The sequence below is a fragment of the Coenobita brevimanus genome, chromosome 47, assembly GCF_032717465.1.
Source record: "Coenobita brevimanus isolate Jiangsu-jjx chromosome 47, ASM3271746v2, whole genome shotgun sequence".
In the NCBI taxonomy this organism is placed as follows: domain Eukaryota; kingdom Metazoa; phylum Arthropoda; class Malacostraca; order Decapoda; family Coenobitidae; genus Coenobita; species Coenobita brevimanus.
In genome coordinates, this window is record NC_137000.1 from 8,651,495 (window position 1) to 8,665,945 (window position 14,451).

General features: G+C 41.2%; 1 protein-coding gene across 1 annotated transcript in view; it reads left to right on the plus strand.

The window, feature by feature from the left end:
• The window catches only part of Reps (RALBP1 associated Eps domain containing), a 110,799-nt gene that overhangs the window by 54,082 nt on the left and 42,266 nt on the right, over positions 1-14,451 (plus strand). Inside the window, exons 7-9 of the mRNA XM_080271669.1 lie at positions 6,552-6,704; positions 9,930-10,022; positions 13,684-13,966. Coding sequence (XP_080127795.1) covers positions 6,552-6,704; positions 9,930-10,022; positions 13,684-13,966 — 529 coding nt within the window. The remainder of the gene's footprint in view (positions 1-6,551; positions 6,705-9,929; positions 10,023-13,683; positions 13,967-14,451) is intronic.

Sequence of the window (14,451 nt, forward strand, 5' to 3'; positions counted from 1 at the left end):
TGTGTGTAGATGAAAGGATGCGAAGATGTGTAATGGATGCAAGAGTGTATAGAGGTTGGGGGAGTGGACTTTCTGACCACTACTTGGTGATGGCCAGAATTAAAGTACAAGAAAGTTGGAGGAATAGAAGAAGGGAAAGACGAGAGGAAGGAGTAGTTGCAAGGGGAGTGGAAAGGTTACATGAGGATGAGAAAAAGGCAGAGTATAAGAGAGAAGTGGAGGAACGATTGGGCAAATATGAATTGGAGCAGATGGGAGACGTGGAAGGTGTGTGTAGAATATTTACAGAAGAAATATGTGCAGCATGTGATGTGGTGTGTGGAAGGAAGAGAAGACAGAGGGGGGTGCAAGGAACAGCGTGGTGGACTGAAGAGGTGAAACAGGCTGTGGCACAAAAGAAGGAAGCATACAATGAATGGATGAGAAATAGGGGCGTGGAAGAGGTTGAGAGGCGGAAGAGAGAGTTATATGTAGAAAGGAAGAGAGAGGTGAAAAGATTAGTAAGAGAGAGTAAGAAGAGAGTGGATGAGGAATTTGGAAGAAATTTGAGTGTAAAGTGGAGGGACTGTAAGAAAATGTTCTGGAGAGAGGTGAAAAGAGTAAGACAGGGTGGAAGTGAAGTTAGCAGGGGAGTGAAAGATAAAAATGGTAGATTACTAGTGGAGAAGGGAGAAAAAGTGAGCAGATGGAGAGAACACTTTAAGGAATTGTTGAACGTAGAGGATGGAAGTAATGCGAGTATAAGTGGCTGGGGAATGGCTGGGAGAAGGAGGGAGGTGAGAAGACAGGAAGAAATCAGTAGGATAGAAGTTGTGGAAGCAATGAAGAAAGTTAAATCGGGGAAGGCCCCAGGAATTGATGGAGTGTGTGGTGAAATGCTGAAGCATGGGGGAGAGATAGTAGTAGAATGGATGTGGAAGATGTGCAGATTGGCCTGGGAGGAAGGTAGAGTCCCGGAGGATTGGAAGTCAGGTATAATTATTCCCTTGTACAAAGGAAAAGGGGAAAAAGAAGTGTGTGGTAACCATAGGGGCATTTGTCTTCTTAGTATAATAGGAAAAGTGTATGGTAGGATACTTGTGTATGGTAGGATACTTATTGACAGAGTTAGAGAAAGAACAGAGAAATTAGTTGGAGAAGAACAGGGAGGCTTTAGGAAGGGAAGAGGTTGTGTAGATCAGATATTCATTCTCAGATCTTTAGTGGAAAAGTTTCTAGAGAAGGGAAAGAAGTTGTATGCGGCATTCATGGATTTGGAGAAAGCATATGACAGGGTGGATAGACAAGGATTGTGGAAAGTGTTAAGAATATATGGAGTAGATGGAAAGTTGTTGAATGCTGTGAAGAGTATGTATGATGGTGCGAAGGCTGCAGTGCGTGTGGATGGTGAACTAAGTGAATTTTTCTCTTTGAAGGTTGGGTTGAAACAGGGATGTGTCATGTCTCCATGGTTGTTCAGTCTGTACATGGATGGGGTAATAAAAGAGGTACAAGGTAGGGTAGTGGATGTTGGAGTGGCCATGGTGAGAGAGGATAGTGTTTGGAAACTCCCTGTACTGTTGTTTGCAGATGATACTGTGTTGTTGAGTGAAGACGAAGGAGAGCTGCAAGGCTTGGTGGATGAGTTTGGGAGAGTGTGTAAGAAACGGAATCTAAAGGTGAATGTAGGGAAGAGTAAAGTGATGGTCTTTGAGAGAGGTGAAGTCAGTGAATGTACAGCGAGGTTGGATGGTTAGGAATTGGAAAATGTGAGTACGTTTAAGTACTTGGGTAGTGTGATGAGTAAGGATGGAGGTTTGGAGGGTGAAGTGCTTGAAAGGGTACAGCAGGGAAGAAAGGTTGCTGGTTCCTTGAAAGCAGTGATAAGAAACAGGGAAGTGAGCATGGAAGTGAAAAAGTTACTACATGACAGTATTGTGATACCAACTCTAACGTACGGAAGTGAAGCTTGGACGTTGTTGGAAGGACACAAGTCAAGAGTGAGAGCAGTGGAAATGAGTTATTTAAGAGGAGCCTGTGGAGTCACATGGAGAGACAGGCTGACGAATGAGGATATAAAGGAGAGTTGTGGTGTTGATGTGGATGTGATAGGAAGCGTTATGAGGAACACACTGAGGTGGTTTGGCCATGTGGAGAGGATGGAGGGTGAAAGACTGACGAAGAGAGTGTATGTGAGTGAGGTGGAGGGGGAAAGAGGGAGGGGGAGGCCGAGGATGAGATGGAGGGATGGGGTGGAGAGGTATATGAGAGAGGGGGGTGTGAGCTGGGAGCAGGGGAGTGAAATGGCGGGGGACAGGGCGACTTGGAGGCGATTTGTTTGTGGCCACCCCAAACGGGATTGAGGCATCTGGCAATAGATAGATAGATAGATTTTCCAAGCATTTTCCCTTGAACAGCCCGAATGTAAACACGTGATTCATTGATCGATGATGTGATTGGGATAGCCTGTTCAAAGGCCCCTCTTTATGTCATTTTATTTACTGTTCTGGTTGCTGAGCTTGTTTATTTTCTTCTCTCTTATTTTCCAACATTTATTTAGAAATTCCTTTGTATTTTCAAAGCATTTTCCCTTGAACAACCCGAATGTAAACACATGATTTATCGATTGATGATGCAATCGGGGTAGTCTTTTCAACAGCCTCTCTGTGTTGTTTTAGGTACTCTTCTGGTTGCTGAGCTCCTTTATTTTCTTCTCTCTTATTTTCCAACTTTTTTTTAGAAATTCCTTTGTATTTTCAAAGTGTTTTTCCTTGAACATCCCGAATGTAAACACATGATTTATCAATGTCGCAGTTTTCATCAGTGCATGAAATATTTTCTGTCTAAGGTTTTCATAATTAATGTATTAATCCATTCATCCATCCATCATCTAATCCTGTACCACCCCATGAGGAGCATAAGTGCCCAGGGCTAGGCAAGTTAGTCCTGACATTTAAGATGAGAGTGACCAGCCTCACTCATCCGTGAGTGGCATCATGTGAGCAACAAACCCCAACCACCCCATAGATATAAACCTACACCGGATCAATCCAACTGGAGTGCCTTAATTACCCACTAAACCATCAGGTGCCATAATTTGGGTATATGGTTACCACTCAGTGTGGTAATTGGTTTCCTGGTGTACAGGAAACCATTTGGCCTGTCATTCAGTGTAGAGTCACCCATGGACAGAAGGAAGAGGAAAGAGTGAAGGAAAGAAATACAGAAGAGAAAGGAATGAAGAGAGGAAAGGAGAGACACCCAAAGCAACACTACATCGAGTGAGTGGATGGTGAGCGCCCACACCTACCATGGTAATTATTGGTATTTATTGAAAATTATTATTATGTACTCCATGATTGGTTAGATGACAGGTCAATGGTCAGACACAAAATATTCTTTGTTGAGTCGCCTAGTTGTCCACACCATTTTGTACCTTATCTGACGGACGAGAATCTGTACCCCAAGTGGGTGTTCACTCTTGCTATGACTAAAACACATTAATCTAAGTCTAAAAACAGTTTGTAAATCAACCTAAACACAAAATTTAAGTCTATAATATAATCGAAATCAATTTTTTAAAACTCAAAACCTGTCACAAAACTGGGGATAGGCCTACGATAGGCAGGGTAGGGTGGTATTTCTACCCCATCACTATTTTGGAGCATCGCACCTAGGGGTATCGTAAATCAGGGTTTGCCTGTATTGGAAATGGGTAAAAGTACCAAGAGGCCATCCCTGAATTACTCAGTGGGAAAAGAACTGATCGTAAAAGCGAGAGGAGAAAAACCTGGGCGAGTTGGTCCAAGATTATTTGTCACACGTAAAACACATTAACAAGATTGTCAGAGAGACATACAAGCTCTTGACAAACATAAGTGTGGCATTTCATTACATGGATGAGGAGATGATGAAAAAATTGGTAGTGTCAGTGATCCGCTTCACGTTGGAATACACGGCAGTGGTGTGGTCCCCACATAAAAAGGAAGATATAAACAAAATCGAGAGAATACAAAAAACAGCAGCCAAGATGGTCCCTAGCCTAACAGATCTGTCGGACAAGGAAAAAATGGAAAAGCTTGATCTTCCTTCCTTAGAAGAAAGAAGAGAGAGGGGTGACACGATTACAGAGTTCAGGGCCATGATGGGTGTAGACAGAACTGACAGAGAAGATCCGCATATACAGTAATCCCTCCACTATCCGACGTAATAGAGCCAAAGGCATGTCCTGAAAGTGGTCCTGTCCGGATAGTGGGCACCAGCCTCCTGGACTGGTACTTATGGACCCTAACCAGCTTAACTTTGAAAGTCACGTAAATAACTCCCTAGCGGACATGCATAGCACCTATTTAAACCTATTTAAGACCCTAATCACACCAATAATGGACATTAAGCATGAAATAAATGAAAAGGAACCAAAGAATGAGGAATTAGAGGTAACTGAACCTCAGCCAGGGTACTTACATCAAGTTTGTGGCTGCCTTTCTAAGGTTTTGGCAGTGGTGAAAACGCTCTTGAAGCACGTACTGTAATCCACTGTTGTGCTGCACTTAATTCTTTGCACTGTGAGTTATAATTGTTTAACACTGCACATTGTTCTTAACTGCACCACTGCAGTTCTAACCGCCAGTTTAAACTGCCAATTTTACACTCCACAGTTGATCCTTTGCACTCTAAGTTCAAATTTCTTAACACTGCACAACACTGTAAATTCCCATGTGGTCTAGAGGCGAGGTATTGCAGTATATTCACTGTTTATTCACAAAAAACGAGCATGTGTGGCTTCCAGTGCGATAAGCATTTATTCACAATCAAAGTTAGGGAGTAACTGTTGATGTTGGAGAAACAGTGTTGCCAGATCGCAACGGCCACATTACCAATCTCCTCAACTTTCATTACCAAATTTAACGTTTCATTACCAAATTCGTAAAGCTAGCATTTATTCTTCACTAATTATATATACAAGTGGAAATACATGTAATCACTCTCCTTATAATTAACAGCATGTTGATTATTTTCACGCCATGTAGGGTAGCAGATTAGTCAGAGAGAGCAAACAATCCACCATCTCCATCCTGTGTATCCTCATACATGTGAAAAATCCGTTTGGTAATGCATTATTCTGATTCATTACCAAATGAATTTTTCATTACCAAATTGGCCCACTTTTGGTAATGAAAAATAACAAACGGCAACCCTGACAGGGGAGGGGGGAGGGGGGAGGAAGGAAGGGGTGAACGGGCCATGGTGTAAGCAGCTGTTTGGCACCGTGCGGCAATTTCAAATTTCATTCATTTCATTCATTGTCAGACGCCATGTATCCCAGACGTGGTGGCCAATGGCTTAGAGTTAATTGTTTTACAGGGAGGGGCACTAATCCTCCACCAACCCCACTTGACACGTAGGGATGCCAACAGCATCTGGTGTTCCCAGGCGGTCACCCATCCAAGTACTAACCAGACCCAACGTTGCTTTCAAATTACCGGTGGGGAAAAAAAAAATTCGGATCTCTCCCCCCCCCGATGGTCCAGGCCCACAATGTCTGGTAAGTGGGGATGTCCAGAAAGTGGGCATCCGGAAAGTACAGGGATTACTGTACAGTACTCATATGGGATGAGGGAGCAATAAGAGGACATGGAAAGAAATTGAAAGAGACAAGTTACTTGAAGGAAATCAAGAAATACAGTTTTCCATATACTGTACTGTACATGCATTGACCTGTGGAACAGCCTGGACAGAGAGATCATCCAGTCCAAAAACTTAATTGAGTTTAAAGCTAAGTTTGAACATTTGAGACACGGAATGGGACTCCAAGAGTGTCGCTTATTTCCTGAATATCACAGCTAGGCAAATACAACTAGGTACACACACACACACACACACACACACACACACACACACACACACACACACACACACACACACACACACATGAGCAAGGGAAATTAAGTTTTAACCAGTCTCTATTAGGATTTGTTGCAGTCAGACCTCTGCATACATGTGCATGCTTTTTATGGCTATAATACTATACAGTAGATATTAATTTCAAAATTTGTGTATTCCTTCATTCTTTCCTCTTCCTTCTGCCTTTGGGTGACTTTACACTTCCCCCTCCATCTTTCTTTCCTTCATTCTTCCCTCTTCCATCTGCCTATGGGTGACTCTGCACTGACTGACAAGCCAAATGGTTTCTTGTACACCAGGAAACCATTTACTACAGTGGGTGGCAACCACAAAACCAAATTATGGCGCCTGTTGGTTTAGTGAGTAATTGCAGCGCTCCAGTCTGATTAAGCCTTTGCAGGCTTATAACCAAGGGATGGTTGGGGTTTATTGCTCACACAATGCCACTCAGGGATGAGTGAGGCTGGCCACTCGCATCTTAAATGCCAGGACCAAGTTGCAGGATATATATATGTACTGGTAAGACTCCATTGTACAGGGGAGTTATATGTGTAAAAATATAAAGAATCAAGAGTGAATGAGTGTATCCAAGAGGAAAAAATGTCCATGATAACAGGTAGATCATGGATTAGCTAATTTATGACATTAAAACAAACCATTTCGTACAGCGCAAGAGCAGCAGTAGTGGTATGGAGGGTGGCAACTCAGGAGCATCAGGGAATTCTTCCGTTGTTGTGGCTGGTGCAGCAGTGGCAGCTGAAGCAGAGACTGTTACTACCAAGGCCACACCAGACCCTCTCTCACCATCAAGGAACAAGGAGGTAATGTAATACCATTTCTAGTGTTTGGGCCATATTGGTTTTACTTGTTTTGGTCCCAGTCTCATCTGGATGTGAACTCAGTGGACTGCAGACTGAAGTTGCCCTTATCCTGCTGTCCACTGTCCTTCTTTTGGGGACAGGGAGGAAATTCAGGAACATTTTTATAACTGGGCTGTGGAAATGCATAGTTATATCAGCACTGCCATGTGAATTTTCCTTTTATGAATATAGGGAGTTTTAATGGACGGGCAACTGTCTTAAACTGGTAGCAGCTGTCGGTGGGCACATGTGTTTACTTGAGTCAGTTGTTTTGGTTTCCCATTTGATCAAGCTAGTCTTATAAGTGTTAACATACTGCACATACATATATTTTCTTGCAGACAATTATATAATGCCAGCTCCATTTTCATAGTCCATGACTCTGTTCAGTCACATCCAGCACAGCTCTAGATCATCCATATTTATAGTGTTCACATGTATGAGTGGTGACTATGTGGCTTATTTGGTGACTGTAGCCTATGTTTTCGTTTGCAAAAGAAGGCTACCAGAGAAATGGTGATATACCCGACAAGTGGCAGTGATAGCCATCGCTTTGGTGATGGGATAATGTTTTTCAGAAGGATTTTGAGTAAAAACTGAAGATTGTTGAGTGTTCAGCCATTGATGTTAGCTGATTGCAAAGTTTTAATTACATAATTAGCAAATGTTCACTGACCATTGAGTGTCTTCAGTTACTGTGATATACCATGTTTAACATTGACTTGTAAATTATTTTAGACTAAAGAATTGCCATATTAAGGAATAAACAGAAAATACTGGGTGATGCTGAAGTGATTATATAGTAATCCCTCAGTTATCCAACGCAATAGAGCCAAAGACATGTCTGGATAGTGGATCCGTCTGGATAATGGACTTCTCCCATGGTCCCTTCATACATATCCTAACTTTGAAAGCCATTGTAAAAGGCCAGTACAGTACATCGTACAACACTTATTCCTGGTGTTTTACACTACTCCATCTGATCAAGCAGCCCCATAAACCACAGCCAAGCAATTACCACAGTCTAGCAGACCCATCAACCACAGACAAGCAGTCACCACTGCAGGGTCATACCCTGCAGTGACATGAAAAAACCAGCCCGGCGGGGTGAAAATGTTCACTCAGCCTTAATTTCCACCCGGACACACGCATTTTATGTGGATAAAATAGAAAAATGTATGAATAATGGTTTCGAACAACCAAACCACAGCATCTGGATAATGGACATCCGGATAAACTCAAGGAATTACTCTATAATATTTTCATTTGTTTCTGTTGCATAGAACATGTTCAACAGACAATACAGTATATACAGTAACAGCTGCATGAGGAGTGAGATTTCAGTAGTGCTTATCTTTCTGCTTAATTTTCATGTATGCCAGCTGAGCTTTAGACCACAGAATATAGATGTTAGTAGCAAAGAATAATGTGAAAATGGCACCTGGTGGTCTAGTGGTTTAATTTCCATAGTTGGAGTGATTGTCTTGCACAGGTTCATTCTCCAGGAGTTAAGTGGAGGCCTTTCAGTCATGTAATGCCATCAAGGGAAATAAATTAATTGGCTGGTCATTTACCCTCATATGTATAATACATCCTTCAACTTTGCGAATTTTAACTTCGCAATTCACCAATTTTGCGAGGTAGTTTCAAAAGTCATGTATTTTTTAACATTTATGAACTTTGTGAGGTCGATGGTGGGAGAGTCGTCTTCCCACACTACTTTGCCATGTGGAGTAGTGACGTCATAGTTCACTGGGCGTACTGGGCCTCCTAGTTCAGTGGTGTGCTGCCCTACCACGTTAGTTTGCACCTGTTCCCAACCAAGGTCACTAACCCTCACAATTTGGTGGTGCTCCTCGCAATATCCTAGCAGTCTAACCTTGCACGAGTGTTATCATGGGACCAACGGGTAAGGAGAACAAGAAAATAAGTTTGGAGACGAAATTGAAAATGATTGAAAGGAAAAAGCAGGTAAAGGTAACTCTGCTCTTGGTCGGGAGTTTGGTGTGGGTGAATCAACAGTGAGAATGATTAGAACAGTGAACAAATCAAGCAAGCAGCAAAAAACAATGGAGGTGCTCAATTTGATGGTAGAATGCAGGTGGCCAACAAAGAAATATCTGTCGACAGTGATAGCGATGACGTAGGCCCCTCGGGGCCACAGTAGCCATACCCAGGCCTCGCCCCGTCGCCAGTCCTGTACACCACACCAGTCTTCACATCAGTGTAAATGATTTTTTTTTTATGTTTCTTACTTATGATGTTTTCTTATTAATATTTCTGTACAGTACATCAGTTTATGTTTGTTTCATTTATCATCGTAAAATTAAGAGGTAGAGCCGAGAGAAAGAGCGGGAAAAAGTGCTTACCTTGAGGTGATGTCGACCAATTTGCCTATAATTCATATATTAAATTGTTTCAATTTTGCGAATTTTGATTTTGCGTGGGTTTTTGTCGACCATATTCTCGCAAAATTGGAGGAAGGACTGTACTGGGCAACAGTAGTCTAGTCTTAGTCTTCAGTGTCTCATCAGGAAAAATATGGAATTAGTTGTCACTGTCTTTATTAAGTTGATATATAATGCAACCATAATTACAAAGAATATTTTTTCATAATTAAAGAAAGGAAAACTCTAACTTAGTGTATAACCTAACCCATCCTTGAAACAGCATCTATGGGAGTAGCATTAAATAATGAGGATTTTCTGCAAGGTAATGTATTGAAAAATATACTGTACAGATGGGGATAGACAGTAAGTTTAAAACTACTAATTGAAAATGGCCAGTTTTCATCAGATGTTTAATGATGTGTTAATTTACAAAGTACAAAAAATGTTGGAAGACAATTGCACCTTAAGTCTCACATTCTGGCTCAGAATTTTGCAAATTTTGGTTACTGATCATGGATGAAGCTGAATATTTTTGAGACTGTTGATTAGTGCCTGGAAGTATGGAACATTTTTCACTTTGGACTTTTAAACAGTAGTTTATTTTGTTTTCACTGGGGATTCTTTTGAATTGTAGTTTCTCTTGCATTGTTTTCCTGTACTTGGATCTCACCCATCCCATTTATGAGGTAGGATATTAGGTTATGATGATGATGAGACTGTGATAAAAGCCTCATGTTTAGTTATTAACTTTATTAGTTAATCTCTGAAGATTAATCATAGCAGTCCTTCTTTACAGTGGACAAAGTTTGTTGACTCGCCGACCAGTACTTTGTCTTCTCCTGGGTTGAAACCAGTGAACTTTGACTTCCAAAAATCAGCTGTTGAACAGGTATACAGTGTATTTATCGTTTTGCCACATTTGTTGTACAGCCTTCCAAAAAGGTATCGACCCCCTTGGAGCTGATGTATCTGTAAATGCACACAACTCGCCTGGCAGGTTTGATAGGGTTGGTATTTATGGCAGTAGTCTATACCTTGTATTTGTTTTCATGCACCTGATAATCACCTTATATGAAGTATACCATTCACTGGTATTCTAAAATTAGACAGTGAATCAAAAGTATTTTTTATACCATATGCAAAACCTCTACCATTATTTGTAACCCAAGTGATTCAGTCTCCTTAGATAATGGCTGTTCCTACAGTTGGGATGCCAAGTAGCAATATAAGGCCATGTGTTTGCTGGAACCGAGCTTATCAAACTACTTTGTACGTATTATACAGTACAGTCAGTCAAAGCAATATTAATCAAAATACCATAACAAATAACAATGACATTGTGATTTACTGTACAGTAGCATTATTTTTGTATGAAGTGAATCAGGGCATTGGAGACTTCTGAGGCATTAACTGAAACAGTCTCATATATTCCATTGGGTTAACAGTCATCTTAAGCACTTTGCGGAAATCACGTGGCTTTATCATCGCCCTTCATGAAATGGGCCTAAGTTTCTGATATATTTTGCCGCCTTACTGTATTATTTTGCTGAAGATGGACAAAATGACCCAGAACAGTTGAATCAAAGTGTCTAATTGATAATTCGCAACTCTTCCATACTAGGATGGCAGACCTACCAACAGAAGCCAGGTGTATACAGTCACTATTCAGAAGGTTTTGTCCATTGTGTTACTTTGTATCGTTGAGGAAAAGGATTGATACTTTTTGGGGAGGCTCGTACATCATTACTGTATATTGTAGTAATATAGTATGGGGGTTGCCAGAAGGCAATAGATAAGTGATATTATCTATCTACTGTCGGACGCCTTAATCCCACAAGGGGTGGGCACAAAAAAATCACCTCCATGTCGTCCTCTCCCCCAACATTTCACTGGCCTCCTCCTAGCTCACACTGCCTACTCTCATATACCTCTCCACTCCATCCCTCCATCTCATTCTCGGCTTACCCCTCCCTCTCCCTCCCCCTCTACCTCATTCGCATTCACTCTCCACGTTAGTCTCTCACTCTCCACCCTCTCCACATGGCCAAACCACCTCAGTGTATTTCTCCTTATGCATTCTATCACATCCACATCCACACCACAATAGTCCTTCACGTCCTCATTTGTCATCCTTTCTCTTTATGTAACTCCACAGGCTTGCTGTCAAATAACTCATTTCCACTGCTCTCACTCTTGACTTGTGTGTGTAGGTTTTATCCTACTGTGAAAGTTTTTTGCAAAGTATCATGAAACTTTTATCCCCCATTTATTGCCAGTGTTGGTTAATGATTTTGTGGTCAGAAATGAAAAATCATAAATAATTTGACTGCATGGCTATACTCACAGAGTAAAGCAAAGCGTGTGAAATCCATCCATCCGTCATCCAATCCTGTGTTGCCCCATGAGGAGCATAGGAGTCTGGGGCTAGGCAAGTTGGTCCTGACATTTAAGATGGGAGTGTCATGCCTCACACATCCCTTAGTGGCATTACATGAGCAGTAAACCCCAGCCACCCCTTGGCTATAAAGCTGCACTGGCTCAGTCCGATTGGAGCACCTTAATTACTCACTAAATCACCAGGCGCCAAAATTTGGTTATATGGTTACCACCCAGCATAGTAAATGGTTTCCTGGTGTACAGGAAACCATTTGGCTTGTCACTCAGTGTAGAGTCACCCATAGGCAGAAGGAATAGGAAAGAATGAAGGAAAGAAAGACAGAAGAGGGAGTGTAAAGTCACCCATAGGCAGAAGGAGGAGGAAAGAATGAAGGAAAGAAAGACAGAAGAGGAAGGAAGGAAGAGAGGAAAGGGCAGACACCCAAAGTAGCACTACATCAAGTGGGTGGATGGTGAGCACCCCCACCTGCTACAAGCGTTTGAAATACTTTGGAATATAATAGAAGTGCAGGGTGTCCATCAAGTCCCTGTTTCAGGGAATTACTGGTTTGCATCTATAGATGGACATTGTTGACACCTTGTCTTAACTGTGGAACATTTTGAAATGCTGTCAGGTATCCTTTCAGTATGAGTTTACATCTTATGTTTTTTCTAGCTAATGCGAGACAATTTTTGAATTAGGATAGAACCCTGGGGGTGAAGGACAATAAACAGTCTCCATTTACCCCCTCAGCTCAGTGATATACCTTGTACAATATGTTATTGTGGCAAACACCAGGTGATTTTATTCAGCTTTGAATAGATCTCCTGGGGTAAAAGAGTTAGGAGAAGCCATGTCATAACATGCTGGTATACCAGTATATACATACTGTATACAAGCATATATAGTACTCCCTCAGTTATCCAATGTAATAGAGCCAAAGGCATGTCCAGGTCATGGCAGTATCCAGATAATGAACAACATCCCCCCTACTATACCCAGACCCTACCTGTACCCAACCTCCAACCTATATATACCTTACCTATTTGTGCAGTATCTCTGCATATTTTGACAGTGTTTTCCTGTCATCCATGCATATTTAAGCATCATAACACACATAGGAATATCCAAAATAATTAAAAAGAAAAAAAAAAAAAAAACCTATTCACTACTGTATGTACAGTACTCCTCGTGATTTTGGCACTGTTTTCAGGTCAATCTGCCATAGTTAGACATCAAAACACACATCAGAATATCCAAAGTAATGCTAAACACCAAGAAAACCATTGCAAAATATATATATATATATATATATATATATGTACAATACCCCTCCAAATTTTGGCAGTGTTCCAGTTATTCTGCCACATTGAGACATCAAAACACACATAGGAATATCCATATAATGCTAAACACCAAGAACACAATAAATAAACAACAAAAATACACAAAAAACCTGATGACAGTTGGAAAATCAGTTATCTTTCTGTGACACGAGTGATAACTGCTCCCGGGGCACCAAAAGGGGTGGGGGGGGGGCAAATATGCCACCGGAAATTGGTTATATTGCAATAAATGGTAATCTGTCACCTTTGCTGGTGTTTATACAATAAGATAAGCTAATAAAAACACAGAAAACTGATGAGTAAAACAGCAAAACTGCAGTGAGAACACATGTTCAAGAGTAAAATTTACCTTCATATAACTGCTTACCATCCAAGTGCAAAATTTTGTCCCCACCTTGTAAGAGCTAAGCATATGTCTAGATGCAGAATTTCATTAGCTTTCTTGTGGATGTCATGGAATTTTGGTACGACCAATAGTATTCAAGTACATTGTCAAAAACTTTAAAAACTCATGGGTCAGTGTTTTCAGCACGAAGGAAGGAGGGAGTGAGAGGGGAGCCGGGAGGCAGGCTGGCCTGCCAAAGTTCTTGGGGACTTTTATGTTTGGGTAATTGCAAGTAAATTCAGATAATGGTTTATTAGAGCCAAGGTCCAGTATCCAGGTAATGAACAGGTCCGGATACTGCACATCCAGATAAATGAGGGATTACTGGATACAGTACTGGTATGTAATTGTGTCCTGTGAACCAGAAGCAAGCATGTAAGTCAAGCACAAGGACTGATGAAGTTATTATAAGAACACAGGTTAAACCAACTTACTTTTTCAGGACCCCAAGATCCTTCATCCAAAAGCAGTCAGACTAACCCCAGAATCCAAGCGACTAGAGGTTGCAGAGGTGGATGGTCCATCATCTTTTAGTCCTGATCCCTCTGCAACTCAACCCTCTGAACTGGTGCCATCTACTGCACCTGCTTCTGGTGACCTGCAGCCTGCTGCAGCACCAACCTCATCCTCTTCCAACTCTGGAACTTCTCAAGGCAGTCCAAAGAAAACCCAGGAGGGGCAAGAAATCAAGCCAATCCAGCGTCCATTACCTAGAAAACCTGCAGGTTAATTCATAGCATTGTGTCTGTTAATATTTGCTTTTACTCAAGCTCAGTTAGGTAATTTTAGCATCATAGTCTACTTTAGGGTGTAAAGGTGAGGTTCATATTAATCAAATGATAACTGAAAGGTGATCTCTGCATTATGAGTGACTTTTCAGTTCAGACTTCTGACAGCCATGTGGAAATTATACATTAAGGACTCTTTCTTAATTTCTTGTAAAGTACTGTATAAATGCTGCCACATATCAAATTATTTCAGACTTGATGAATTGGCAATGCTGATTGCTGTATTTACGGTATTTGTGTCAGTGATTTCTTGATGTAGGTTTTATATTTTTTAATAGTGTATATTGTTGTATGTTTTGTGTGTGAAAATTTTAATAATATGTAGTTGTGACACTACTATGGAAGGTGAATATAAGAGAGTATGGATCCGTCTGCTCAAGGATTTTGTGGGTATGATTGAAAGTTGGACTACAAATGTGGGC